This window comes from Macrotis lagotis, chromosome X (genome assembly GCF_037893015.1).
Source record: "Macrotis lagotis isolate mMagLag1 chromosome X, bilby.v1.9.chrom.fasta, whole genome shotgun sequence".
Taxonomy (NCBI): Eukaryota; Metazoa; Chordata; class Mammalia; order Peramelemorphia; family Peramelidae; genus Macrotis; species Macrotis lagotis.
Window position 1 is genome coordinate 497,384,398 of NC_133666.1, and position 25,751 is coordinate 497,410,148.

General features: G+C 34.7%; 2 protein-coding genes across 4 annotated transcripts in view; one reads left to right on the forward strand and one right to left on the reverse strand.

Annotated features, from left to right (window-relative positions):
- Nucleotides 1-5,145, forward strand: part of ZNF236 (zinc finger protein 236) — a 222,667-nt gene extending 217,522 nt beyond the window's left edge. The window contains 1 exon segment of the mRNA XM_074202830.1: nt 2,115-5,145. Within this exon segment, the coding sequence (XP_074058931.1) occupies nt 2,115-2,242 (128 nt within the window). The 3' untranslated portion in view covers nt 2,243-5,145.
- Nucleotides 5,146-14,432: 9,287 nt separating this feature from the next.
- The window catches only part of LOC141499976 (myelin basic protein-like), a 47,216-nt gene continuing 35,897 nt past the window's right edge, over nt 14,433-25,751 (reverse strand). For all 3 annotated transcript variants that reach the window (XR_012471807.1, XM_074202805.1, XM_074202806.1), the window contains 2 exons: nt 22,756-22,881; nt 14,433-16,106 (listed from right to left, as the gene is read on the reverse strand). Coding sequence is in view for 2 of the 3 variants with exons in the window: in XM_074202805.1 (XP_074058906.1) it covers nt 16,062-16,106; nt 22,756-22,881 (171 nt within the window). In the remaining variant the exon portion in view is untranslated. The remainder of the gene's footprint in view (nt 16,107-22,755; nt 22,882-25,751) is intronic.

Below are 25,751 nucleotides of genomic sequence, written 5' to 3' on the forward strand. Positions count from 1 at the left end.
TTTGACCCCTGCCCTATCTACATTGTTCAGTTAAACACAAACTTTTTAATTATTGCATTGTCTGTGACATCCCCACATGGTTAGGAAAAAGTCTTGGCTTTAGGAACAAGAACTCTCATTCCAGTGTCTTTAAGCTCTCTGAGCCTCTGTTTCTTCTTATTAAAATAAGGGGATATTTATAGTTATACTACTCACTTCAAAAAGGCACTACAGAGAAAGTATTAGCAAACCTGAAAACTGTCTAAATGTGAGTAGTAATTTTTATGGTAATCACCATCATCATCATCATCATCATCATCAACAGTCACCCTAGTTAACAACAATTCACCCTGCCCTTCAGTTGTTAAAAACTTGGTTTGCATTTACTGTCTGTTATTTTTACTTTGTTGGGGAGGAAAACCAGGAGACCACAGTGCTGGACTTGGAACCCGAAAGACTCATCTTCTTGAGTTCAAATTGGCCTCAGATACTTAGTAACTTTGTGACCCAGGGAAAGTCATCTCACTTTCTTGCCTCAGTTTCCTCATCTGTAAAATGAACTAGAGAAAACAATGTTAAACCCCAAATGGGGTTAGGAAGAGTTAGACACAACTGAAAAACTACTAAACAGCAGCAACAAAACTGCATATATATACATATATATATATATATATATATATATACACACACACATATATATATATATATATATATATATATATATATATATATATCAGAGCTCTGTGGAGATAGAATAGATGGTGCCTATGTATTCTTTAATCTTAATATCTATCTTAGCACCTCAAACTTTGCTTTAGTGCTTTATACATTCATAACAAATGTCAAATTGAATAGGACCCCATAGTATTATTCAACTTTATTGTCCTCCTCCATTGATTCATCTCAAGTGAAATCCTGCACAGTGCCTTGCTCAGAATTATTTAATAATTTGAATGATAGAACAGGAACACAGATCAATGCCAGAAATCTAATAGCTCCAAGTTTCTAGTTTTAGGTTTGTTTGGTTTTTTTTGTTAAGACTATCATTTAATGAATTTTTTCCCTCTCCATCTTGTACTACTGGTGGGATTCAGCTGATTCACACCAGTTTGGCAGATCCCATACCTAATTTTATGTTGAGTTCAGCAAACTTGTTAATTTATCTAAATCCCACCACTGACTCCTCCTACCTTGGTAGATAACCAAATAACCGAAGATAATATTTGCAGTTCCACTCATTTTGCATTCATAGGACTATCTTAGTTTAAAACTTTCCATACATTTTATTTCCCCAGGTTTAAATATAATGAAAAGAGGACAGTTGAAGGAAATCAGTTAGAATTATTGGAAATGGTAGAATCGGGGCAACTAGGTGGTGCAGTGGATAGAGCACCAGCCCTGGAACCAGGAGAACCTGAGTTCAAATCCTGCCTCAGACACTTAATAATTACCTAGCTGCGTGACCTTTGGCAAGTAACTTAACCCCATTGCCTTGCAAAAGAAAAAAAAGGAAAAAAAAGATGACAGAAGTAAAATTTTTAAAATAGATTATATTTGATAATTGTTAATGCTATAGAGAGTAAGATTTAGAGAAGGGGGTAAAGTTTGAAGTATTTATTGGGATAGAGTTTAGCAAAGTATACCTGGTGATAAAGATTACAGAGAGTGCATGGAAAAGGAAAATTTGAAAAGGAATTGCCATTCATTTCCTTTTTACCTTACATCTAACTTGTAATGGTTTGATTTTTCTCTTTCTCCTCACTTAGAATTAGAGACAATGCAGTTTTCTATTTATTAAAAGCTGTGATTATTTACTTCATAGGGTGGTTATAAGGATTAATGATAGGATATGTATATTTACATAAAATGCTGTGTAAAAGTGAGCAATTGAAATAATATATGCCCCTTGTTCAATTTGGATAGTGAATAATTATTTAACTGCATTATGGGTGCTTTATATATGGCTCAATTCATGAAGTAGAGATAAATATTTAAGACATTCATTTATAACTAAATTAATTTTTTTTTATTGGGAGGTAGAAATTAAATCATGAAGTTTCATAATTATATTACTTAATCTTTGTTTTAATTTTGAGGTGTTTATTTTTTACACTTCATTTTTTTTTCTCTTGTAGGTACTTTACAGGAAACAGCTAGTCATCAAGAGCAAGAAGGGGAAGATCTCCATCATGTACTCCATTTGGAAGAGGTTGGTCAAGAAACTTCAAATGAATGGCAGAGCTTAACCAACGTCTTTCGATGATAATTTAAATAATGCGTTCAATAACCAAATTTCTGAAGTTAAATTTTGCAAAGGGAAAAAAGCATTTGGATTTTTTGTTTGGAACTTCAAGTATTGAAAATGTTAACAAAATTGGTGGTTTTTAGTTATCAGACATTATTTAAAAGAATCATTGTCTTTCATAAGCTTATAGGAGAAAATAGGAAAAAGGTAAACTGTTTTGTGCTCATTGATCAACAAATCAACGAACTCAGGTAATGCATCAGGCAGTTTCATCTTCTAATCCACAGCCAATATATCTTGTTAAAAAAAAACAACTTTCACTGGATCTTATCACTGAGGTGTGATTTCATTGTATTAGCAGATTGCCAATGGGGGAAAGTGTGAGAATTTATATTTAACACTTTCTGTTATAAGAAACCTAGCTTAATATTAAAAAGAAGATAAGAGCATGAAGTACAGAAAATATGTGCAATGCACAGTGAAGTTTTCCACCCATTTATTTTCTTTCTGTATATTTTGGCTAGTGGTAATACAAAAACTTTTCTGTTATATGGTAAATTAATTAAACTGATATCCTGAGAGATGGCTGGACCAATTCTCTCTCAAATAAAAGTAACTAATCATTAGTTAGCATATAGTATCTGGGACATGAAAATAGCAAGTAGAGTTCAAAGGGTGAATCTAAAATACAAGTCAAAACTAAGCTGTCCAAACAAAGCGATTAGCATTAGCATATATACTGCATATATATTCAACTCTTTGAGTTGGATTCTTGCAGAAAGCACAAGCCATATTTTAAAGGCAGGAGGTACCTACCCTATTAAACTAGACTCTTAGTGCTGAAGCTCTTGTAGCTCAGGATACCCCCCCCCAAATAATTAATATGTTTCTGCTGTGTCCTGTAAGAATCCAGAATGCACCAGTATTTTTCCTTTGTGTGTAAGCAAATATATTTTTTATTTCATTGAAACTGCCTAAGCAAACTGCTTAATTTTTTTCTTAAAGGTGCCACATAAATATGTCCATAACCAAATTCAAATCTTATACTGGAGTCTAGTGCAAGTCATCCTTTCAACATTCCAAAGATGGAAAATTCTTTGCTTCATTTTAGTTTGTTCTTTTGAGATTATTTATATGTTCTATATATAAATATGTATGTATATATACAGATATATGGGCCTCTGTGTGGCTGAACAGTATATTTTGTAAATATAGTACTAGTCCCAATTATAGAGAGTTCATCAAAGTTTTCAACTTCACATGAGCACTTCTAGATCAGTATTGTATTCATTTTATTAATAAATGAATCTTCATTTTATTATAATGTAATATAAAGCTGGGTTTTATTTTATTTCCCCAAAAATAATTGTTTTTATGTGCCCACATTGCTACCTTTGTTTCAGAAATACATTTGTTTGATTGTAAATATTATGTGGGCTGTGTGTACTAAGAGACAAGATCATTTCAAGTCATTGAAGGAAGAGACATTTCACTGTTATTTTGATAGGGCATCTTTTGATTCTTTTGTTAACTTTTGGAATATGTATATAAGTAATATAGTTGGTGATATGAAAATACCTTTTGTTATGTGGAAATATTTAAGTCAGAAAATGTTAAATAATATTACTTTTTTTCCAAACGGCTTTGTGTATTGTATATTTTTTGGGGGAAAAGTTCGGTTTTTAAAAAAAAACCTGAAATAATCTTCTTGTGGTACTGGATTTATATAAATCCTGGGGATTCCGATAAATGTCAGTGCTAAACCTGACTCCAAACAATTTGTTTTGGAGAATTGTAATTGCCCTTGAATGGTAGAGATTATATTTTTATGCACTTTTCCTTTGAAACAATGTATGGCACTACTTTAGGAATATTGATAAATATCAGTGGCTTTATGGGCATTCCCAACATTGAAGTTGTTTGTTTATTTTATCATTGAACTTAAGACAAATGAGGTTTTAACAGGGGTTTGCTCCATCCTTTCTATATATGATGTCTAGTTAAGTCAGCTATATTGGTTACTTTTATCCTGGGCACATGCAAAAGACTATTAACAAACTTAGAGTCTAATGATAGTTTGGGAAGAAGAGTTTTGAAAGAGAAGACATTCACCTACCATCTATTCTGTGACTTCTTCCAGTTTAAATAAGCAAGAAAACTTAATTTGTACATGTTCACTTTTGAATGTAATTTTTCAGGTTTGTTGTCCTAATATTAAAAGCTGCTCCTATACAATAAATTTCTTGTATGAGGCCTATAAAACAATTTAGATGTTAATCTAAACTTTAAAAGGTTGATTTTTATAATAGAATATTTTTTTAAAATCTTCCTTAGAAAAATTTTTTTCTTTGCATATAAGAAGGGTTTTCAGACATTGAGTATATTAAGAAACACCTTTTCTCACATCTCACATAATATATGATGTGATTTAATTAAATGTGGATCAGAAATAGTTACTCAGAAATATGACCATTTTCTTCTTCAACTATGAGTAAAGGTTAAAGATGGAGTTAGATCTTCTAATTTCTTAAGTGAGGGGAAAAAATCAAATTCAAATTGTCTTTAAATATGACTAATTTTCTTTGCTTCTAAAGGTTAACATTGTAAGTTTTGACATAAATATGTCAAATCTCTCTGGAAGATGAGCTGCAAATAGAGTATTTTATTTGAGAGTTTGGATAATAGATATCTCTCCAGATGCTTTGACTTTTTTCCTAGTCATTGACCATCCTAAGTAGTGCTCTCCATAGTAAATTGAAGTAACACTTTTCAACCTATAACAACACAGTGCTTAGAGGACTTCTGCAGTAAAATAATTACATAGCAGTTAACATGAGTAATTCCATTTCAAAGGTACTTAACTTAAAACTGGGGTATGTTTAAAAAAGTATTTCATTTAGTACTCAGTCTGGTTAATTATATAGGGGGAAGGGTAATAGCATTCATAGTTTTATAGTGGTAAAAGCTGGAAATAAAAAAAAAGCTTTATAAAATGAGAAACTAGACTTTGTCCTGATAAATCATCTTTTTTTAAAAAAATTCAATTGGACTTTAATTACCCCCAAATCTACAGTTTAATTGTAATCCAAACTATATTCATTTAAATGTTTTTTAAAAAATATTTCATTTGCAGTATTGATAAAATTTTCCTTTTATAAATTCTCTTAGTAATAATTTACTTTCTATAGATGCATGCATACATGTCTGATTAAAAAGGAAAAATTGGGCTTGTGTTCTTCATGTGAATTATCCTTTTCCAGAGTAGCATTTGTGATTTCTGAAATACACTTTTTTTAAGTCATTTGATCTTCACACAGGATTTTATGTCAGTAACATCTTTTTATAAACAAGAATACATAATTGTACATAAAATTACTTATGTGAAAATTCATTTGAAGAACATGTTGCTTTTGCTTAAGGATATTCCCAGAAGCTTAGATTTACAATAGTTGTGTGCCAAAATGGTCAATCAAAGATGTGACTATTATTAATAGTTTCCTAGAAATTGTAATGTAAGAATTGAAGTTGTCAAGGTAAAATCCTCTAAGTGGTAATTTGATCCAAGTTCTTTTTCTTTTTTCCCCCACTTAATTTATATCTATAATTATTTAAGCTTCTTAGATTTTTTTTAAGAGCCAAAATTTGGAAAAAATCAGAGGTTTTGGTTTGGGTTTGCCCTAATATATAATCCCTGCTAGGGTGCCTATGGACCTTTTTTAATTTAATTTTTGATAATTTTAGTAGCACAATGAAAATGTTGCACTTTTAAAGCCCGTTTATATCTTCTAGAGTCTTTAAATGGTGAGAATATAAGTATTTTTGTGCCAGATTGTTGGCTTTCATATCCGTGACATAGAGACTTCTATTTATCTTGGTAGAACTGATAAATCATGTGAAAAATTCAATTAATGTTGTCCAAATTTGAATTCATTCCCTCCCCCAAAGAAAATACACTATTGTAGCTTGTTTTGGATGACTATTCAAATGTTTAAAACAATTAAAATACATGTTACTCAATGTAAATTATGGGAGAAACAAGTAGTTTTAACAAACATTGCCACTTAATCTTTTATGTGTATTGCTATATATAGCTTGATGACTTTTGTATTGATGAAATCAGGATTCATGTTTTATTCTTTTACATATTCTACCATAGCAGAATGATCTGTTTTTGGTGGTTAACAACTGTAGAAAATTTAGAAAGTTAATTTTTTAAATTATGGAAGAGTTACTTTTTTTACCTTCAAATTGGTTTCGTGGTTTATTTATACATCAGATGATATTTATTTAATCCAATTTTGTATTAGAATTGCATAAGCAGTCCGCCCAAAGCCAAATGTACTGGCTTTGAAAAATAAAAATAGTATTTTATATTATTAAAAAGCTCCTGCATATTTAATTATTTTGTGCTTAGGGGAAAATTACTTTGTTGTTTTCCATCAGTTACATTTTTATGCATTTTTAAACTCCCTGGCTTAAATTATATTTTACAGCCTCAAAAACTGTGAAGCTTGTCTACATACACAGACAACAGATGCTGTTTGGGACAAAATCCCTCAATACTTGAAATTTGTAGAAATTCTCTTTTTGTTGTATTCTATATGTTACTGAACTATTCTTATTGTGTTGTTTCACATACACTAAATATTAGCATCTGAACTTTTTGTAGTTGTGAATATATTCTTATCTCTTCAGAAATTGAATTATGAACAGAAGAAAAGCAGATTCAGACATATTAGTCCACATTTTTATTGAAGGGAAGTCATGAGCAATATAGTGTTCTAAGCAGAAGAGTAATGTCACTCTACTGTCCACAAGCCTGTCCATATCCTGGTGCCACAATTACTGGAGAGTTCTAGGAATGGGCATTTCTAGCTTAAAAAAAAAAAAAGAAAAAGACACATGAAATAAAAACATAAGCTGCCTTCCCCATCTACATTGCTGTCAGGACGATGGTCCAGACTGAGAAGGCAGACTCATTGGGGTCAGCTGCAGTGAAACAAAGTCTAGCTTCTATTAAAAATACATCAAGTCCAGTTCAGTATCTATGTATGCTGAACCCCCAGATTCCTAGAAAAGTTTCCAGAAACAGAGTGTTGTGGTAAGTCTGTGGAAACAACCCAGCTGCATTCTATGTATGTTTGCTAAAAATGAAGGATTGGTGTCTTAAATTGATCATGACCCCAATTGCTGTGGTTATAAAATGGGTCCAATATTTTTTGAACTCTTTAATTTTTAGTGATTGTATATAGTATGGGGTTTGAATGGTCTGAAAAGATATAGTCTCTTGATAAAAGATATCATCTCTTGATAGTGATTTCTGTTTTTAGGTTCACATGTTTAAGATAATGAAGAAAGTTTTTAAAACTTTTGAAACTTGAAAATGGAAATATAGAGCCAGTACACCCTATATATAGAATGTTAGGATTTCCTTGAAATACTACTCTAGTTTTCATATATGCCATTTAAAGATCTTTTTAAAGAACTGAATGTTAAAGTAGCACTAGATTTAAAGTCAGAGGATCTGAGTTCAAATTTTGACTTTATTTGTGTGACTTTGGACCAACTTCTTGGGGCTTCAAGTTCTCTCCTCTGGAAAATAAGGGGTTTGGACTAAATGACTTAAGAATCTGTCATATTTTAAATATATGGTCCTAAACACCTCTAAGAGTTTAGCTTATATCTTCGTTGTCCAGTTGAAATTTCAAACTAAGAATTCATCTTTGCCTCAGTTACACTCTCTGGCAACATAGAGGTAACCTCTTAGTCTTAAAAATCTAAAAACTAAAATCATTTCCTCATCTGGTAAATGAAGCCATTGGTTGAAATGGCTTCTCAACGCTTGCAGTTTTACAGTGTAGGATTTCACTTACTGCCATCTTTAAAACTTTTGCATTTTGCCCTTTACCTTAAGTTTAATGTTCTGAAGGCTAAATCCTTGTTAATTGGGAAAAAAAAAATCACCTCTTCATTATTTTTCCTCTATTTTTAAAATCCCCCTAATACCAGCAGTTTATAAAGCACTCTGAAATGAATTTTTGTAGAGCATTTTTTTTAAATGAAATATTGAGGGGTCTTGATTCAGCATTGTTATAAAGGAAAAAAATACTGATTCTGGGTTCAAAACCAGCCTCTAATGCTTTTTGGGTACTTTTTAAAAACCCTGAACAAGTAATTTTAGCTCCCTGAACTGCAATTTCCTCATCCGTTAAGTGACAGATTGGACTAGATAGCTTCTGAGGTGCTCTCTCTGACTCTAAATATGTGATCTGAGGATCTTGAGATCAGCACAATTTAAGATCTCAGCATTTTGGAATATTTTATAGGAAAAAAATTCTTCCTTGATTGTTGAGTCTTTTCTTGTAAAAGCAACTACATGGCACTGTGGATAGACCATTGGACCTGGAGACATGAACACTTGAATTCAAATCTGTCATCAGACACTTCCTAGCTGTGTGTCTTTGGGAAAGTAATGTTAACCTCTGTTTTCCTCAGTTTCCTCAATAGCACAATAAGGATGATGATAATAGAAGTTATTTTACAGGGCGTTTTGAGGATCAAATGAAATAATATTTATAAAGGGCTTACTCACATATTAGATATTTTATATGTTTCTTTGTGCCAACATGACTTTATTATTAGGAAAAATAGTAGATTTATCCATCAGTTACTATACAAAGACCAGACTGGGAAATGAGATACTCCTGTTACTTGTGATCTGACCTTGAAAAAGTCATTGATTCTAATCAACTGTCTCCATTTGTCAGCATAGATTGCTAACATCCATTCCAACTCTAGAATCCATGGATTCTGTACTTTTTTGAAGGTCAGTATTTAGCTAATAACATACCTATGAGTCCTAGAAGTCATTAAACATGTGTTAAGGTTGGCAAGCATCGTGCTAATAAGCACTGGGTATATAGGGACAAGCAAAAACGACCATTTCCCTTAAGGAGTTCACATTATAATGGGAATTATTTTAATTCATAATCAAATTTTGTCATTTATAATTATGGAAAAACCATATCATATAAGTTTCTAAAATAAATTTTATTTCATATAAAATTAGAGTTTTAGGTATGTAGTGTCCTTAAAGTTCCTAATCACCTAGGCTTGCAACACTAGGTGACATCCTTTGCTCCTCACTCCAGGCTGGCATGTTAATATGTTGTCAAATTCTATTGATTCCATTTCTCATTTCCCCTTCTCTCCTGATATTACCAGAACCCTGCTTCAGATCATTATCACCTCATTTGTTGGCTATTACAGTAACTTTTGTTTCTCTACTTCAATTCTGTCCCCTGCGATCCATCCTCCATTCAGCTACCAAAATGATCTTCCTGAAACATAGATCTGACCATGCCATTTCTCTATTTAATAAAGTCCGGTGCCTTCAAAGTCAACAATAAAATCCTCTATGCTATTGCGAGAATAGTTACATGGCACAGTGGATAGTCAGGAAGACCTGAATTCAAATCTGGATTTTCTATGACTCTAGGCAAGTCACTTCACCCTCATTGTCTCAGTTTCCTCATCTGTAGAATAAATCGAAGGAAATGGCAAATCACTCTAGTATCTTTACCAAGAAAATTTGCAAATGGAGTCACAGAGTCAAACAACAAATAACTTCTAAACCACTTCTGAATTTGGCCACTTTCCTACTTTTCCAGTTTTGTAACTTACTCACCTCTGGATACTTTATGATCCAATGACTATTGCTATTCCTTACATACAATGCTAGCCTCCTTCTCTGTGTCATTTCACTGCATGGGCCTCCCCAGCCTCTTCTCCCCCACCCTCTGCCCCGGCCATGCCGTGCCTATAATTGCCTCCCTCTTCACCTCTTATTACCTAGGATTAGGTTTAGGTTCATTTCCTTTAAAATCTCACCACCTATAAAAAAGTCTTCATACTCAGTGCTCGTGGTGCCTTCCCTCTGACATCTCCATTTTATTGCATGTTTATGTGTGTATGCTTACCTTGTTTGTACACAGTTGTTTGCACGTTGTCTCTCCCATCCCCAGTAGATTGTGAACTCCTTGAGGGCAAGGACTATTCTTTTCTTTGTGTTACCAGCTCTTGGCTTAAAGAATAGTTAGTTGCTTAATAAATAATTGTTGATATGACTTGAAATAATAATACCTATCATATAGCATTTGTTCTACACGTGCAATAAATTCTTTCAAATGCATGACCACATCATTGAAAATAGTATAAGTTTAATTCTAAGAATATTTTTTTCCCACATCAACTTCTTTATTCACCTCAGTGTGCATTTGGGGTTCTAAATCTTGAAGATAACAGTTGTCAATATTTTTAATTTTATTGATATTTTTTATTATACTGATAATTTTTATTATTGATTATTGATAATTTTACTCCTTCAATCAGCTGTTATTTGTAGTCCTCTTTAACTTATTACTTTCCCGTTCAGTTCTAATTAGAAGCAAGCCCTACTAACTTGTCTTTTTCTTCTTTCCATTCTTCTTGTTACCATGCCCTGGCCTATTTAAGTAACCTCCTATTGGTTTTTCCATTTCCATCTCATCCACTACAATCCTAAACACTACTTCCAGATCAGTCTAATGTACTTTCTCACCATTTTGCTCCCTTTGTCAGATAAATTCAATAATTTCTCATTTCCCACAAAATAAAATCTCTTCTTTGCCTGAAGTTGTTTAGTATCTTTTTCTTCTTTAGAAACATCTCCCATTCTACAGCACTATGTACCTAATCCTTCTTATTACATTGTAAGTTCCTAGAGACTTAGAAATGGGTCTTAACTCATCTTTGCATCCTCTATACAGCAGTACCTTGTATGCTATAGGTACTCGATAGAATTGAATTTAATATCTATATGTACAATAGAGAAAGAAAATGTAACAAATGTGTTTGCAAACAAGCATTTTTTTGTGTGTGGAAGAGAGGAGGAGAAAGAGAAAAGAGGAACCAGTTGAAAGCTTCTGTATTGAATAGAAAAGTATAAGTTGAAAAATGTATAATTTGTTTCTCATAAAATTGTCCTCTGTTTATCTAATCCCCTTTTTCCACTCTAGTCATTTTTCCATCCACATGTTCCTTTTCCAGTTCATCCTTTCATTGTTTACCTTGTTTCTCTATAACCGTCTATTTAGCAATCCTCTCTTTGGATCTGATGTGTACCATTAACAATGCCTAGTAATTCTTTCTGTTCTTTCATTGTCATGAATTAATTGTTCTACTTTGTTTTATGTTAATGCCAAGGGTGCTGCTTAAAGGTTGAATTGAATGAAGACAAGTATTTTCTGTAAAGGAAGACATTAATTAAAAAAATTTTTTAGTGAATCCAATGAAAAAGAACAACTTAACTTTTAGGTTTAACAAAGTATCTTGACATCTGAATCTGTTAACATATATTCCAACAGTGGGGGGAGGTGGAAAAATTTTCACTCATGGGACTTTATATATGTTGATCTTAACCATGTAGCTTCAACTTATTTTAGCAAATAACTTGTAACTTAACTAACTGATCTAGATTTTCTTAGATATGGATTCAAAAGCTAAAGTCAGATATTTTTCTCATTTTTCATTGAGAGCCACCCTATCTCAAACAAGAGGGCATCCTATGGGAAAGAAAGGAGGTGGCATGAACTTGCTACCATCTTCCTTGCTACCACCAATATAATTGCAGGTAAACCCAAGAGTCCAGGAAATGGTGGCATTCCCCAGCCTAATGACCCTTCTTCCATTGCCTTGCTCCAGAAGCCATCATCCTAAGAAGCATTTTCCCATGAGGATGTGGCAAAGAAGGTTCTAGATTCCAAAGTTCTTGTCACTGTAAAATGGTTCAATATCAGAAATTAATGATTTGTCAGTGGTGATGGCAATAAATGCATTATGACCTACTTTGTCAATGTATCTTTAATGGCCATGGACTTCTTAATTGCCATCTATTTTGAAGCTGAAAACTTTTAAATGTTTGATCTATTCCCATTAAAATGTGTTGAGGAGGCAGCTAGGTGGTGCAGTGGATAGAGCATCAGCCCTGGAGTCAGGAGGGACCTGAGTTCAAATGTGAACCTCAGACATTATAATAATTATCTAGCTGTGTCACTTAACCCCATTGCCTTGGCAAAAACTTTAAAAAAAAGCATTGAAAGTACTCTTTTTCTATTTGTCTAGTGTTTTTACAATAAACTCAATAAATACTTTTTCTCTCTCAAGTTAATCTATCAAAAAATTGTGGATTCAAAGAAAGAACAGGATTTTACCTCAACTACATTTATTTAAAATTTTTACTTTTAAATGTATTGAAATAACTTAAGATATCTTTTAAAATTTTTAAATACTTCATCAACTACATGCAATGGTAGTTATTACTGGTCATTTTTTTTGCAAGGTTTTGAGTTTTACAATTTTTCTCCCACCCTCTGACAGAAAGCAATCTGATATAAGCTCTATAACCATGCTAAACAGATTGATATTGAACATATAACCAAAATAACTTTATAGAAACTTTTGAAAATAGTTTTTTGAGCTTTATGTAATTTATCTGTCTCCAAAACAATAAAAAAAGGGCAGACATGAAATGTTTTAACATATGGACACCTTAGTATTTATCAGAGTCATCTTTGACCTCACCTTTTCCTCATCATTAGTCTTGGTGTCCTATTGATTCTAAATCAGTCAATAAACATTTTTAAGCACCTACTATGATCTATATGGATACAAACCTAAAAGTATAAAATAATTAGTCTTGCCTTCAAGGAACTTAGATCCTATCTCAGAACTATACTGTTGTCTTCATTTTTTCTTTTTTGGAAAGGCATTTGGGGTTAAATGACTTGCCCAAAGTCATGCAGCTACATGGTATCTGAGGTCCGATTTGAACTCAACTACACCTGACTCCAGGACCATTGCTCTATCCACTTTACCACCTAGTTGCCTTGTTCTTCTACCCTTGACCCAGATGACTGCAGTAGCCTCTTAAATGATCTCATTTCCATATTCTTCTCTCTCTAAATGATTTGCCCACCACTCTCCTCAGAGACTTTTATTAATCAAAATAATTTGCAGAATTAAGTAAGACTTGACACTCAGAGTATGTCCCATCCCTTAGGTGCAATGTCTTTCTACCTATATGTCACACTTCATTCCTGCCCAACATCCCATACTGAAATACTCCCTTTTTAAACTTACCATCTTAGCTCATTATGTTTCTCCTGCCTTTATCTTTACCTGTCCTTAATGCTGTGTTAAGGCCCATTACAAAAATGCCATCTCCTCCATGAAGTCTTGATTCTTCCCAAAGCAGTTATGAGTCTTCCCTAGTCCAAAAGCTCATCACAACTTTGTACTCTTAAGGCAGTTTTATTTTTCTTTATGTTGTCATTTTCTGAATGCTTGTCTCCTACTCTTCCCAAATAATAAGGCAAGCATAGTTAATGCATTTGTATAGCCCTCACCACTCATACTAGACCTTTTGCATATTAGGATCTCAGGAAATATTTCATGAATGAATTAGGTCCTCAAGTTAGCAAACCTTTGTATAAAGGCAAGATTTAAAAATCAATAATACATTTTCCTCTATAAATCAGAAATGACCAGCTGTAAAAAATGAGCCAATTGTTCCCATTTCTTATCTCCAAAGAACTAGTGACAAAAGGTAAAGAAAAAAAATTTCAAAATAAGCTTTAAAATACCAATGTGCATAATAAATGAAATGCCCAATGTATTTCAAAATAACCCTTTTGGGATTTTTGGACTCTAGTAATTTATAAATATTTCCATTAGGTGCTTTGAAAAATTTGCCCCTTTACTCATATTTCATTGTTATCTAAACCACTCTAATAAATATTTAAGAAGAATCCCTAAAGTTGTACAATCTTTATTTCTATGATAGGTGCTACAAAAATCAACTCTTAAGACCCAAAGCCCCTGCCTTATAGGCACTCACATTTTGAAAGTCTTTACATAGTGAAATAAGACATCTCATCCAAATTGCATTAAATATTTATTTTTATTTCAATCATTTTAAAGTTTTCCACTTTTGAGCACAATGTAGACTTTTAAACTCAACTATATTGCAGAGTTTATTTTGGGGAGTGAAGCTACAAGAGAGAAAACACAACTACAGAGAGAAAATATATCCAGCAACCTAGTTCAAAGATGTAATATATATATATATATATATATATATATACATATATATATATATATATATGTATATATATATATATATATATTTTTTTTTTTTTTTTGCTGAACAATTTGGAAGGTTTTTTACTCCCTAACTTTGTTCCTGTTTTTCCTTACCCTCTCTTCATTCATTGCTACGTGTTAACAGACATTGCATTACACGTACATTAAACATTTAAAGGTGGACTAGAATTAAAAACAGTACTTTGGGGCATTAACTCTTGGTACTCACTAACATTAAAGAAAGCTGGATGCCAACAATGGATGCTCTGCTGCTGGCTAGAAAGGATATGCTAGAACCAAAATATCTGGATCAATGAATATATTAGAGTTAGTATTAAGAAACATGAAACATTTGGTTTATTTAAGTTAGAAAACTGCCATTCAGAAAAGCTTTTTTTAAAAATTCAAATATGGTTGGTGCATTCCAGACCACATATAGATAGGTCAGTATATTCATAATAGTTACACATCTATGTCTAATTCATTATTTCTAGTTTATCTCTAGAAGGCAACTATAGTAGTCAGGTTTTCACAGTAGCTGGGGACTGGCTTACACACTGCCATTAAAAACTTAGGACTGGTTTCATGGTTTCAGAGCAGCTTACCAGTGTGACACTGCCAGGCCAACCAGAAAACTATCAATACTACTGTGAGATGTGCAGAACTATCTGAAAATCTCCTAGCTAGCGAGCGGGCTTCCTTTAGGAAACTAGACTTCTTGGTTTTTACTGTAGGAAACTAGATTTCTTGGTTTTATTACAGGAAACTAGCCTTTGGTTTTCATTACTGCTAAAGAAATACTATGATATCTTTGCCTGTGTGGAGCAGCAGTGACATCCAGTGGCCACATGTACACTCAGAATTGTCCATTTTGCTGGGAAATTCCTGTTTCCTGTTTTAAGGCAATAGCCCAGCCCTAGTTTGTCGTCCTTTTCCTTTCTCTGCCACACGCTCGAATTCAAATTTTTTGGGTGTGAGGAGCAAATACAATTCTGGAAGGATTTCCTTCCCTCTCTTTTCTCCATCACATTAAAACTGTTAACAGCTGCCCTGTCCCACATTTCACATACCTGAAGCTCCCAACATTTGTAAACCCACTCTGTGACTGCCTAATCCTGTTATGAAAAATAAAGTATTTTTGAGGTGAGAGAATGGGGCATTAAAAGAAAAACAAAGCTTGGATCAACAGTCCATACCAACTCTGCACATGTGTTTTTCACAGTGGCATGTCTTCAATGGCAGTGCTCAGGAACAAAAGCTTTGGTTCTCTAGGGCCATTCTTGGTCAATGAGAAAGAAATCCAAAAATGGAGAGATTTGATGGAATGAATTTTGATAAAATGAAAACCAATTGTATTTCTGGATGTGGAAAGGGGAATTCTGAAGTGGAATGAATACACTGAGGAATGTTACTTATTTTAAAACATAAAAAAAGCTCTTAAAACTACTGTGTTTCTTAATTTTTCTTTTCCATTCAACTGTTGGCCAAAAAATTGCCAGTAGGATGTTGTCTGACTCTGCTTACTGCATGCACAACTCAATAGACACATTAGGTGAGAAATTGCTTGTCTATCTAGGCAATTTATGCAAATATTAAAAATTTAAGGCAGTTATATTAAGAAGCCAAGTACATAATATTGTAAAGACAATGAAGAACTTCAGCGTCTAGCCATGGGTGATCCAGATCGACTATCTCTTCCTCCCTGTGGAAAAGAAAGTGCCAAAGATTAGATGAGAGCAGTTCTGGGCTGTACACATCTATCAACACAGCCACTTCATGAAGGTCTATAAATATAGGTCCTTCTTGTCGGCCAGCTGCTTGTTTTGTGTTTTAGATTGTGAGGGCAGCGACTGGGTCAATTGTCTTTGTATCTCACCCCAGTGGCTAGGGCAGTGCTTTGTAAATAGTGTTGGATAATTGGATGAATTGATGGCTACTAACTACAGATTGACCACTAAAAATTATGGCACCAATGTTTCAAGTTCAACAACCACTTAAGTGCCAAGGAGCTGGAAGAGACAGGATTACTGCAAGGAGTTTACAATCTAACAAATAAAACAAGCCACATAATGCAAAACAACATGAGTGCATAAATGAGCTCCAAAGAATGTGCAATTCTGAGCAATTAAGAATAATTTTTAACTTGGGGAAAGAGGGAAAGCTTCATAAAGCAAGGGTATGACTTGAAGAATGGGATAAGTGTTCAATAGGCAGAAGGGGGAGAGAGAAAAGGGTATGGTAATGCAGACATAAGGAAAGATAAAAAGCACTGGCTGTTGCGGAGAATCTTGACTCATTTGTTAGACTGGAGACAGAATGGAAGGTTTAATTACCTTCCTGAATAAAGAGGATGACCTCTCTTCCTAGGCAGCAGGGAGCCTTAAAAGGTCTTAAGCTGGGGAATGAAAGGATCAAAACTATCCTTTAAACATAATCAGGAAACCATGTGAAAAATGAAGCTTAGTAGGGAAACACCGGGTCTTTAAATTTCACTTCTCAGGTTAATCCTTTGGTTCTTCTAGCTTACTGAATTTTTGAACTCTGTAGGGTGAGTTGTCCCCTGAAAGTAGATATACTCCAACACAAACTACTAGAACTTACGTTTTCTTCTACTGGTGTTAGTCATAAATAAGTGATCGTTATTCTTTGAATAATTGGATGAAATAACCTCTCAGATCCCCAGGCCAATTTTGACTAACCTCAAGCATACACACAGCCAAGTTAAGGTTAGCAAAAATAGAGTGAAATGAAAACAATCAAGTAACAATTGTCCTTAGGAAATATTTCTGTTTTTTTTTTCAACAGTTTGACATTGTAGGACAGGTAATTATAATGGGAAGTATTTCAGTGTGCCTTTGAATTAAGGAAGTTTTAATTCAGTATCATGGTTTACATTGAAATTTGGTTTGAGAAGAGGGTGCAAAACCAGATTCTGGTCCAGTTCTAGCCCAGTGGTAAAAATGCTATTTGGGTATATGTCCTCTGTAAGAAAAAGAAAGATGCTTTATCTGTTTTCCAGAATTGTAGGACACCTCCCCCAACAATGAGTCATCCTTCACTAATTTAGTTTAACTCAGGAAAGAGTTCACTGACTTTCTGTCAAATTTGGAATGAAATATTTAAATGTATCCAAATTGGGATATTCATCCTTTCCCCCATATGTTATTATAGTTCAAATGTACAGGTCCCTGACCTATTAAGTCCCTCTTTGTTTCTTTCAAAATTTATTTTTGACTATGGGCCACAGGAAAGCAAGATGTCACTTAGCCATGAAGAAAATTAAAGAGCCTTTTAACAATTATTGGCCTGTTCTTATTCTATTATATATAATTTTAAAAATGAAGAAAGCATCATTCTAAAGCAGCAGCTGGATTAACTAAAAAAAACACTGGAAAAAAATTAACAATCACAAAGAGTTTTTGTTTCTGCATTGTTTATGTAGGGCAGTCTTGGGAAGTGAGAAAGGGAGCTATGTGAAGGTGTTTTTTTTTCCTCCTGAAAACTCTACAAGTATGCTTCTTTTAAGAAACCTGTTAAAGAGAAGTCTCGTGGGACAAAGGAAGGTAGAAAAGAACTTTCAAAGATAAGGAATATATTACTTAAAGTAGTAATTTTTCTGTATCATAGATCCCTTTTGCAGTCTAGTGAAGTTCTCAGACTAAAGTTTTTAAACAAATTAAAATGCATGCAATCATAAGGGAAGTTAATTATGTTATCTTTTTAGGGAACAAGTTCATGGACTCCATGTTAAGACCCCTGCACTAAAGTAATTACATTTCAAATGGCTCCAATAACTTCATGGTTTTGGAAGATACTTTAGTCTTTTGTCTATTTTCAGGCAATATTGGAATCCCTTCTGGAGGAAAATCAGAAAAAAAAAAACCATTCAAAGATTTAAATACCTCCTGTGGCAGGGAGCTATTCTCTAACAAAGACCCCATTCCATCACTGGACAGTCATAGTTGTTAGAGAATTTTTTCCTCTATTGGGCTAAAAAAATATTTCCCTCAAACTTCTTCCCTTGGGGGCCAAACACAGCAAGACTGTTCCATTTGGGCAGTCTTTTAATGCCATTTGTTTGAGCGTTTTTTTTTAATGCTTAATTCTACTGTTAAAAAAACAACATAGTTACATAACCATTTATTGCAAAAAAGTAAGGTTTAGATGTGTTAAAAGCATGTGCCTATCATTCCCAGAGATATCTTATTCATCTCCTCACTGTTTTCTTCAAAGATCTGAGATCAGCTCACTTGACTTTACTTCTGAATGTGTCATTGGACACCTTAGCTGAAAGCATATCTTTAAAGAAAGAATAAATATCTTTAACAAGGGCAAAGTTATCTTGCTTTGTGGATTTTAATTGTGTACAGATTTCATTGTTCTATACTATGCCAGACTGAATTTTAAAGATTAATTCCTTAACTTATTTTTTTTTAGGATTGGTAAGCATTAAAATTGAACCAGATCTCATAACTTCCCTAAAATATTCCTTTCCAGCTGCAATTCTTGGCAATCCAAACTGCTTCTGTTTAAAGATCTGCCTGAAAATGTAACCAGCAAATTAATCTGAACCTTTCTTTGTGATGTTAGCCATGTGCATCATCATATTACACCAGTCCCTTGGTCCAGGGAGCCAATCCACTTCAGTCTTACAGAAAGCAGGGAGGGATGAGTAAAGTATGTAAGAGGAAGTTTAGATCTGAAATCTTTAAATGTGAGAGCCTCACTGAAAAGATGTCATCTTTGGATATGGTAAAAATGCCATGAGCACCTGGTGAGAAATTGTCTTGACATTTGAAGCAAAACTTTTCAATAAGTGCTTTATGGGCTTCTCTTTCCCATTAATGTCTCAGAAATACCTCTTTGAAATAAATGGTTGCTAAATACGAAATGTTGAGAAGGCATGGACTCAGCAAACTGAATCTCTTAAAAATACTGTGCCTTGAATCTGTGACAAAGTTGGCTTGTTCTATATGCAAACACTAGTCCTAATCTATTCAAAATAGAAATGAGAAACCTTCTTTCCTACATTTGGGACTCTGTTTTAGTTTAAAAGACTACAATGGTCTCCTTCCAAATTGATTTTTCCTCAAAACAACTCTCTGAGCTGACAAAATACCAACTCATTTTCCTCACCACCTCCTCATCCAGGGGGAAAAAGGGAGAAAGAAAAATGTTTAAAAAGGTAGAAAAGGTAAAAAAATTAAATTGTATAAAATGCCATTAAATCTTGGCCATCTCATTCTACTGTCTGATAGTATTGTGAATCCCCAGGTAAATGCCTATTAAGCAGGAACAAACCCCTCAGCCATCAATGCAGAAAAGTACATCTGTAATAAAAACTACTATTAAAACCTGTTTTAATTCTCTGTCTTAGAGTGATTTCTCTCTGCACAATCTCTGAAAAAAGGATATGTTAACCAAATTAATAGTGTGAAAAAGATTTCAGAAAGGATGTTCCTTGCCCTCTACCACTCTTTCTTTTCATTATTTGCATATAATATTAGTTGCAAATGATTCATCTGGGGTCTTCAAAGAAGCAGGCCTGCCTAGGCCTCTGTTTAAATTTCTTTGTGGTGGCTGGTTCCAGTTATTTCCAAAGCCATGAAACTAGAGTTCTTTTAAAATATTCTCTATTTCAGATTATTCCCTAATTCAGAACTGCCTTCTTCCATCTGTCTCAGTGAAGTTTAAGCACTTCTAATATTTTTTGTTAAAGTACTAACAATTAATAATACTATGACATCCCTTCACAGTTCCCATTTTAGACATGGTCACAATGAGTTTCTGATTCTCTGAGGTCATTTTGTAACCCCCCCCCAAAAAAAATTTGTAAACCAAAAAAAAATTTGGTTGATGCTAAAGAGAGAGACAGTAAGTTAGGTAATGGATAGAGGACCAGTCTTGGAGTCAAGAATACAAGTTGGAGCCTTTCTTCTTGACATGTCCTTGTAGTGTGATCATGAGCAAGTCACTAAACCTCTTTGAATCTAAAACTTACAAATATGTGTGTGTATGTGTTCATTTATATGAGCATGTGGATACATATATGTGTCAAATACTAATATATGTATCACAATGTATATATATATGTACCTATCTGTATGTTTATCATGCATACAAACATACATGTATATAAAATATATGTATATATACATATTGATACTATATGTACATTCAAGCATGCATGCATAAGTTCAGGTAGTAAAATAGATATAGCGCTGGATTTTGTTAGGAAGTTCTGAGTTCAAATCCATACCCAGACACTTACCACCTGTCTGCTTCCAGGCAAATCACTTAACCTCCCAGTCTCTCTAAAATTACCTCCTAGAGTTTTTGTAAGAATCAAATTAGATAATATATGTAGCTATAGATATAGATATTTATACAAAGTGCTTTGAAGTCTTAGAGTGCTATATAAATATTAGTTGATATTAATTACTCAGTAGGTACATAAATCTTGGGGTGAATGTTAAACTATGCCAATTAAAGCCAAGGGAACATGAAATCCCACTTACAAAAGTAGTTCTGGTTTAACATCCATGACTTCCTTTAGCTCCATTTGAGTAATCCATTTTAGCTATGGAAAACATTCCCCTGGAATGTTTGTTTCTTATTCTAATCTAGAAAGACTAACCTAAAACTTTTACCACTTGTGACTTTATCAAAAATTGTGTAGTATGGGAATAATGGACTTTGGTGTTTTTCTCCTTGTATCTATCTCCCTACTGATCACAGGATTGATGATTTGGTCCTCGAAGAGATCTTAGAGATCACCCAGTTCAACCCTCTCATTTTACAGATGAGGAAATGGAGGTGCAAATGAAGTAAATAACTTGGCTAAGGTCAAGCAGGTAGCAAATGACCAGGACAAGATTTTACTCCAAAGCTAGTGAGTCAAAGTCAATAATAACATGCTGCCTCTTATCCGAGACACATTCAAGCTTCCTACTGTTAATAAGCAGTTTGATAGTGGCATTTTATTGGTGGAAATGTCTGAAGTATCTCACATATAGCTGTGATCTCTAACCAGTTAAAGGCTCTCTACCTTTTGAGCCTTGCTCTACTCTCTTTTCTCTAAGATGCAGGACAAGTAAGCTAAGGTGAGATGCTCATTTCAATAGCTCTGTTGCCCCCCCCCCCCCCAATAGGCAAGGCTTTTTATACCTGAAGCATACTGCTTCTTCCCTACATTAAATACTTCTCTTCCTTCAAAGCCTCCTGAGGCACAACTTTCCTTATGTCTAATGAAGGCTTCCTTTTCTGCACAGTGGAATACGTCTATGATAGCATTTTATATGACTCTCTTTTACTCTTATCACTGCCCATATTTTTCCCATTAAATTGCAAATAAAGCACCTAGTTCAAGATAGGCAGATGCTTAATGAGCATCTGTTGACATGGATTGAGTTAATCAAATTGAATCAGAGTTTTAATCCTGACTGTTCCAACATCAGTTAAGGCAGGGGAGTGGGCTGGTTTTGCTTAAGAATAAGAAACAAATGGTAACTGTCCTTATACTGTACCGAAGAGGAAGCATCTACTTAGGAAAGGTATGGGAGAAGGGGGAAGCATTTTTATAAAAGGAGAAAATTGTATAAAAGGAGAAATATAACAAACAAAATAATAGGTCAGTGTGATAAGGTCCTCCCAAATGGAACTGTAAGTCACAGGTTATCTTTCTAAAGTCTATTCCAGCTACATCCTATGATTTTTCTTATTCAAAAGTGGATGAAGTTACTTACTTGTCCTTGAAATTATCTAGAATAATCCCCTGAGGTCTTTCTTAATTTTCCATGCATAGTGAATTAAAAATCAATGACTTTTGTTTTTTCTATTCATGAACAGAGAAAGATGAATAGGATTTTAGTCCACTGAGTGGGGGAAGACTTGTAGTCCTAGATGCAACTTCCTCCCAAGCCCCCCTAAAGTGCTTTAGGGGTTTAATAACACGGCATGGGTAACAAGGATACTTCTAGGGACAGTGATCTGGAAGTAATGAAGATATCTTATAAAGCTTTTCTTCAGGGCCTGGAATTCAATTATATTTGATACTATCTAAGAAAAATTTACTGTAAAATCCTGTTTAGAGACAGCCTCCATTCTTCAGCTTATTGGCAAGGTATTTTCAGCAATTTCTCTGAGGGCTTATACAGAGTAAATGTCCCTCCTGATACATAGATCCACCTACTCCCTGATACTGGGGGAAATCTGGTCCCCAATACATTTGGGGATAATACAGCATCTTGAACATCCTAACAGGTCTGTGACTGATGTCCTGTGCAGACAGCCACGTCTCTGTTGTCCTGTGGGCCCTGCATTTCATGGACTGTAATAATTGTTTACTTTACCAGTTTAAAGATTTTGGAAAGAGTGCCCTGGCCATCTGGGTGTGCACCCTTGTATCCCTTGTGAGCTGATTTATAGTTTGAAGCCCTTCCTCCATATCCACACCCTGGCTTCTGCCCTTCGGCTCCCTGCAAAGAAAGACAAACAGGTGACTCAGGCTCTTTCCCAGGAGGGATGTGTTGGCTGGGGTGGTGGGCCAGTAGTAACTAGGGACAATGAAAGGGAATGAAAATTGTTTCAATTGTGCAGACTTGAGTGTCCCCCAGTGGGAATGTAAGTAAATCAGTAATCACAGGAAAACATGTTTTGTTATCACATTAAAATATGTGAGAGGGGAAGACATGTAAATGTGATATCAGGGTAGAACTTGTCAAAGGAAATCTGTTCAAATGGAAAAAAATTTCGGCAAAAATGGTACTGGACAGAACAAAAGATGTTAAAAATCTCTGCAGAGAGAGAGGCACTCTTGAGGTATTTTGTTCCTGATTATTTTAAGTAAATTTGTCTTGTATGGCTTGAATTGCTTCTAATTTGGGCCTTCCAAATACTTAAACCAACAGAATCAATATATATTGAAAAAAAAGAGTTAAATTAATTCTTAGCACTTAAATCATTCAATCTCATTGAGCCTCAGTTTCTTTTATCCAAACTGTAAGGATTAGACAGAATGGCTCTCTTGTTCTAAATCTGTAAAGCTATGAAAAAAAAAGGCTCCTTACAAAGAGAACCAGGACTAGTGTCTCTCTTTAGAATGACTTCTTAGGACCCAAGGGCACCTTAACCTTAGCCCAGCATATCTAGTGTGGGAAATGGAAAAATCAAAAGAGAAATGCCAATAGCATGGTAGGTGGCATGCAATCTTCCTTCTGCTACTTTGTGTAATGTGAAGACTGGGAGTATTTGGGGTGGGGTTGGGTCAGGAGGTGAGAGAAAGGAGACCCTCTGCACATTTTTACCTTTTGCATCTTGGGAATGATTAGAATTCTCTCAGAATAACAAGTATAAACAAATGAATCCTGAGATTTCATTACTTATATCCCTAAGAGCCATCTTATTTTCTAGTGTGTTTTATTTTCAAATCAGGGGCATTATTTTTTTAAATTAAAGACATTCACAGGGAAGATATGATTAAGGTATTTTATGATTAAGATATTTTGAAGTATGTTGGCAAGACTGAGAAAGAAAAGTCATGTAACATGAGTAAAGGAGAACAAAGTTGTTCAGCTCCCACATGAGGCTAATTGGGAAAGATACCTAGAATATATACAACCCTCTCCTATGTATTATCTCCTTTTAGCTTTGTACATCCTTATTAGAGTAATATGGGCAGAGAGTCATCTTGCTGTTTTATAGATGAGAAAGGAAGCCCAGAGAAGCTGACTGACATGACAAATCATACAGTTTTCAGCAAAGCCAGGAAAACCAGACCCCCTCTTAGCACTGACCCTTCCTACCTCGTCTATAATCCTGCCTTATCCTGAATGACTCTTCATTAAATCTTGGGTAGTTCATAGTACTCCCACGCTATTTCCACATGAAAAACAATGCTCTCAGATTTGGCTTCTAGTGTTAATAAAAATGAAATAGGAACAAGGAACAGCTTTAAAATGCTGCATGAAAGCTTGGGGCCAGGGCTGTCCTTGTCTCCCTGCAGCTGCCACCAACGAGCTCTCTCCATGCTGGTTCATAGAGGAATGGATGATGGTTAAACGGAGCTAAGCAAAACAAATAAATAAAATAACTGAAAAGGACAGCGAGATGGCATTTTCAAGTTAGAATGATAAACTGCTTTGCATTTCCTGTTGCCTTCCTCTGAAGACAAAATGCCTTTAAAGCATTAGGTTCTCGAGCTATTATCAGATTAATAATTTGCTTGACTGTATTTCTCCTTTTAATTTCTCACTCGCTCTTCTGTTGGACAACCTAGAATTTATCAGGAAACATGTGGCACAAGGTTGGAAAAATGAACCACGGGCCTTCAGAATCTCCCAACAAGGTGGCTGGCCATCCTGGAAACCTCTGAAAGAAACCAGGGTACACTTTTGCTTGGGGAAAAGAAAACTGTAGACCAATATTACTTGGGCTGGAAATGGAGCAGACACAGAAAGGGAGATAAAACTTTTAGGTTAGCTGGTGGGCTGGAGTTGTCTTGTCTCCTAGAGCCCAGGAAGGTTAACCACCCCCAAACCATTGCAGCCCAGCCTCCCCACACCCCGGCCTCCCACCTGCTGATGATTCATTTTGACCCCTTTAGTTTGAGGCTCCCAGCCCAGTTAAAAGGTAAATAATACTTTAAGGTGTTATCAGTAGTTTGCATTCACAGACAGCGTGACTAAAGGATCTGACAGCAGGTTTTAACAGGTGGGGAAAAATCAGGACAATGGCCTAAGTAAGTCTGGGGAAAAGCTCTGTATGTATGAAGTAGAGGTTAAGACAGATCTGCTTCAGGCTTACCTTTGGGGGACCCCTGCTTAATGCTACTGGCCAAAGGAGGATCCCCACGAGGAATGGAATACTGCATATCACAAGGAGTATTATGCAGAGATTTTAAACAAACATTAAAATAATATGGTCATGCCTTCATTGTCTTGCTCTAGACTGTAAGCTCCCCAGGGCTAGGGCTATTCCTTACCCAAGCTTTAGGGCTCAACCAGCTACAGTAGCACATTGCAGCTACTAGGCAATGATTCATATATACTTGATGACTGACTGAATAAATGAGTGGTCTGGGTTTCTCCATTCCACTTTGGGGATTCTCAAAAGCCCTGACTTCTCCCCCTGCACTCTCCTGCTGCCTTCCCTTGGGTCACATTACAGTTTGCTAGCACCTCTGCCAAAGGTAGCATGTAAACAAAAGGAAGAAAAGAAGTGAAATTCCTGGTCATTTAAAACTGAGCCATTATTTTGGCTTGAAAGGTCTGGAGAGGAAGGCAGTGGAAACTAAGGGTTAGAATTGTTTTTGTGAATGGTCCTTATCCATACCATCTTTGTCTCCTCT